The sequence below is a fragment of the Palaemon carinicauda genome, chromosome 34 (assembly GCF_036898095.1).
Source record: "Palaemon carinicauda isolate YSFRI2023 chromosome 34, ASM3689809v2, whole genome shotgun sequence".
Lineage (NCBI taxonomy): Eukaryota > Metazoa > Arthropoda > Malacostraca > Decapoda > Palaemonidae > Palaemon > Palaemon carinicauda.
The window spans coordinates 36657477-36662704 of NC_090758.1; the positions used below are offsets into that span (position 1 = coordinate 36657477).

At 31.7% G+C, this 5228-nt stretch overlaps 1 protein-coding gene across 1 annotated transcript in view; it reads left to right on the forward strand.

Annotated features, from left to right (window-relative positions):
• The window catches only part of LOC137626816 (uncharacterized), a 14960-nt gene extending 12665 nt beyond the window's left edge, over window positions 1-2295 (forward strand). Inside the window, exons 4-6 of the mRNA XM_068357804.1 lie at window positions 255-414; window positions 916-1125; window positions 2086-2295. Coding sequence (XP_068213905.1) covers window positions 255-414; window positions 916-1125; window positions 2086-2176 — 461 coding nt within the window. The 3' untranslated portion in view covers window positions 2177-2295. The remainder of the gene's footprint in view (window positions 1-254; window positions 415-915; window positions 1126-2085) is intronic.
• Window positions 2296-5228: the final 2933 nt, after the last annotated feature.

Genomic DNA, 5228 nt, shown 5'->3' on the forward strand with positions numbered 1-5228 from the left:
ACAGAGATTAACTCCCACGCACACACATCAACACAAACCCGTAGCTCCTAACTTAAGTAATTTCGTCTCTTAATTCGTTGTTTCAGTTATCATTATTCCCCTTTAGTCTTTTCCTTTAAAATCTTACGAAAGAAACAGATAGAAAATGTTTGGTTGTGATTTTCATTTTCCTCAATGTTGTTGTTGTTGTTGTTGTTGTTGTTGTTGTTGTTGTTGTTGTTCTTCTTCTTCTTCTTCTTTTTTTTTTCTTTCAGGGATTCACTTTAGTGTCAAGGATGTCAGCAGCGTCAATCACCCAATTCCTTTCTTGAAGCAGGATCCATTTGTCTTTATCTATGTCAGCGATGTCCAGGAAGAAGACATCGAGAAGGTTGGGGACATCCTTTGGGCATTGCAACAACAGGATGCAATGAGGTGAGGAGACATCATTCCTTAAAAGAGAGAGAGAGAGAGAGAGAGAGAGAGAGAGAGAGAGAGAGAGAGAGAGAGAGAGAGAGAGAGAGACGATATAATTATCATATTAATTTGTTGAACAGAGAAATTGATTTGAAATAAGAATTTAAATCGACATCAGATTTGGAGAAAGAAAAATCTCATAGGCCTATTAATAGAAATAGTCAATTATTAATTATTATAGAAATAGAAATAAGTTTATCAATTTGTACACTTTTCAAATGTTACTTAAAGGTTTATTTTTATTTTCAATTCATATCCTATTTGAGATCATTAAAAATTAATTGTAATACTGTGTACGTGAAGGTGTGTGTGTGTGTGTATGTGTGTGTCTGAAGGCACTTGTTCATCTTAACAAAACAAGATGTCAATAAAACAATAATTAAAAATATGATTGACATCATTTCCTTTTCCTTTCCTTTCATTTCATCCGATTTTTCTTCTTTTCCTTCTTCCCAACAGATCGTTCTCTTCAATCTTCTTTCCTCGTGGTTCCAAGAAGAGGAGGAGTCCTCAGGATTTCCTCCTCCCAATGATGAACTCCTTGAAGGGAGTCAGGGTGGAAGACTCCATCTGTTTCCGAGAAGATGAAGAACCAGATGACGAAGCCTTACTTGAAGAGATGGATCTTAAGGCAAATGAATCCACCGGATGTAGAGAGGGTGTTATGTGGTGAGTTTGCTTCTTCTTTTTCTTATCCTTCTTCATCTGTATTGTACGATTTATCTCTCTCTCTCTCTCTCTCTCTCTCTCTCTCTCATAACATTCCTCTTAAGCCTTTCAGCAGACCATAGGCCTAAAAAAGTAATCTATATTAACAGGGCCGGTAATTTTTCATATCTTAGGTCTTATTTTTTATGGTCTTCATTGTATTTAGGCTGCATCTCTCTCTCTCTCTCTCTCTCTCTCTCTCTCTCTCTCTCTCTCTCTCTCTCTCCTTTAAGCAGACCATGGGTCTAAAAAACTGATTTATTCAATAAAATCGGGTAATTCTTTTTATATCATAGGTCTAATTGTTAATGGTCATCACGCTATTTAGGCATCATCTCTCTCTCTCTTCTCTCTCTCTCTCTCTCTCTCTCTCTCTCTCTCTCTCTCTCTCTCTCTCTCTCTCAGCAGGTGATGATCCTAGATAACTAATCTTTATTCATTATAAGCCAAGTTTCAAAACTATTTTTCTTTTGGTTTTGGTCTATGATTTGTTTCTTATTATTTGTTTTTTCCTCATTCGATCACTTGATATTCCTTTGTATCTTCGTTAATCGAATCAGAGACATTTCCAGAGAATGTCGTTGTGTGGATGATAGAGAAGTGTTGATGTGTAGAGCAATTTCCACCTCATTATTATCTTCACTTTTTCTTATTATTCTGCTCATTATCATTTGATTAGAATATCTGATTATGTTTGTTTGAATCTCAGTATTTATGATTCCCTTCAATTCTTTCCTCACTTCCTTCAATTCTCATCATATTCATCTTCCTCCTTTCTTTCACTTTCATTGTTATTTCTTTCTTTTTAGAATAAAGATTTCCTCATCATATCCTAGGTCATTTTTCGTTAGCTTTTTTTGCGGAGTCATTGCAAACGACCAAAGTCTATTTCATAATTTTTTTTTCTTCTTTGCTCGGTAGGGTGCCTGGTGCAAGGATGTTCCATGATATCGACATAATGTACAACGAGGCGTCAACTGAAAAGAAAGAGGAAATGTGCAATATCATCTGATCCTTTAATTGTGAAACAAATGTGTCGAAATGTTAATCACCAAATTCTAATTCATAATCTGTCACTAAATGATTCAGGTTTAACCAACTTCTTATAATGATTAGACAACTTTTTGATTATTGAGGTCATTTCTTGATTGGAATGTGATTATATATATATATATATATATATATATATATATATATATATATATATATATATATATATATATATATATATATATACAGTATATATATATATATATATATATATATATATATATATATATATATATATATATATATATATATATATATATATATATTTAATATATATATATATATATATATATATATATATATATATATATATATATATATATACAGTATATATATATATATATATATATATATATATATATATATATATATATATATATATATATATATATTTAATTGTTAGGGAACAATTAAATCTTTTCACCGAAATCTATTGTTTTTGAAAACTTTTATCATGTTCATTCTACTGTTTGTTCTCTTCTCTTATATCTATTTTCAAAACTTTTCTTTTTTGTTATCATTCATATACAATTAATATTTTTAATTACCAAAGTAGTTTTTGACTTATATCATGACATATTCTTATCAAAATATAGCAAACCTTGAATGTACTAAGATTCACTCTAAACATTGTCTATTATCTATTCATGAAAACAAAATCTATTTAAGTGATCTTGACGGAGATGGTTGAGGTGATGGTAGGTAATATGTAATAGTGGAGCTCATCATAAATAAATCTGTGAATGATAAATAATGTGTTTTCATCACCTTTCAATTTTTATTCATTTTATACTCTCTCTCTCTCTCTCTCTCTCTCTCTCTCTCTCTCTCTCCTCTCTCTCTCTCTCTCTCTCTCTCTCTCTCTCTCTCTCCTGGGAGGTCAACAAAGATAATATCCTTACAAAGTCCTTCAAAGGAACAAAACCAGGCAATAAGAAGAAGAAAAAAAAAGAATATCTCAATACCAGTCCGACAGGTGAGTTCTTTGTGAAATCTCTTTTTCTATATATGGTTATTTGTAACATCAAAGTAAACTTATCAGAAGTAAATCGTTTCATGTGAACCTACCTATTAAAATGAATCTGCTTTGCTCCTCAAGAATAATATCATTAAAGTTAATCAATTTATTTCTCCATTTAATGATCAAAGTAAAGGAACATCAAACTGAGCTGTTTATTGCAGAGATTCTGTCTTTTGTAAAACACTGGATCTTTGTAATGCCCTCATATATTGATGCTATTTTCAATTATATATCAGATGAACTGATAGAACAAAAGACTGATTGACTGTCGGACTGACTGACTGACCGACTGGTGCACAGGGAGGTTGTTCATCGTCTTCTGCTGGACCTAAGAAAAGCTGATATGTTAGATCAGCGTCTGTCAGACCCATTGAGTCAACATCTGATCAGAAGAGAAGGAACACAGAGCTGAAGGACATTGGAGAAGAGAAACATAAGATGACGTAGCATTTTTAAGGTAGGAATTTTTAGTTTTTTTTTTTTAATGAATTATATGAAATGGATATTATAAGGAGTTACTAATTTTAAAGAATTGAATGGAAAGAGTAATATTTGTAGTTACTACTCCTAATGAAATGAACCGAAAGAGTAATATTTCGAGTTAATATTTCAAATACATTTACAGAGAAGAGTAACGTTAACATTAATTACTTATATTCATATTGAATGTGAATCTCGAAAAGAATGTATACAATTAGACTTATTTTGAATCTTTTAACTTTCGAGTATTTTCTTTATATAAACCAATATAAATTTGATTATGTTATTCATATATATATATATATATATATATATATATATATATATATATATATATATATATATGAATATATATATATATATATATATATATATATATATATATATATATATATATATATATATATCTGCGTAAGACAGACAAAGGTAGAATACATCGGGTGTGTCTCTCTTCTTCTCATGCAGACAAAGAGAAAGAATGGGAGGGAGGAACACAGGAGTAATTATGACTAAATGTCTACAATAATTGCAGATTGTGGTTCTTTTTCTGTTATGTCTTTAATTAGTTAGTTTTCAAAAATAGAAGTAAACATTGTCTCTGGGTTTTCAGACAATTCATTATCATTTTTAGATAACAATAACAAAAGGTAACTATATATAATAATATGAAGGTATTGTATTTATTTAATCTATTTAGCACTGATCCTTAAGCAAGAGGCAGTTAATAGTCTTGTTTTCCGAAGTATAATTTTGTATGTTTGTATATTCTTGAGCTACACCTTACCCAGGGTTTCAGAGGACAGGAACGACAAGGGAAGCTCCAAACGAGGTCTCGCGGAACTGTGTGAAGTATTTACTCACTCTGACTATGGCGGCTCTCCTCATCTAGGGCTTTTACTTAGGAGGATGGGCACTGTGCATCCATCAAGCAAAAGAGCGGGAGGGGCAAGTTTCTGTTAACGGCTTTGCAGACATTATCTGCATTCTGGAACCAGAATCTGACATCAGGGTGCAGCTCCCAGAAAGGTCTACATTTGGTCTTCTTTAGAGTTATCTTCCTCTTCTTTGTATAGAGTCTCATGTCTACAACTCCCTTATTTTACCATTTTTTATATTAAGTAATTGGTCAAGGCAAAATTATATTTATCACAAGTAAATAAGTTTTGATAAACTTACCTGTTAAGTGTCTTATGTGTAACTTCAATCCTGCAAAAAATTTTATTTAATATTAAATCTATCTGCTTTGCCACTACACAATCTTATTAATTTAGTTGATTAATCTTGTTTGGCAATTTAGGATCAGCAAGATTTCTGTTGCAGAGATTTTAACTTTTGCTATGCGCTTGAACTCTGTGATTGATGCTGTTTCCTTTCACAGATCAGATGTACTGGAAAAAAAGGAGACCGACTGACTGACTGACTGAATAACTCATACACTGGGATATTGTTCATCGTCATCTGTTGGACTCAAGAGAAGCTGACATATTCGACCAGCGTCAGTCAAAACCCTTCG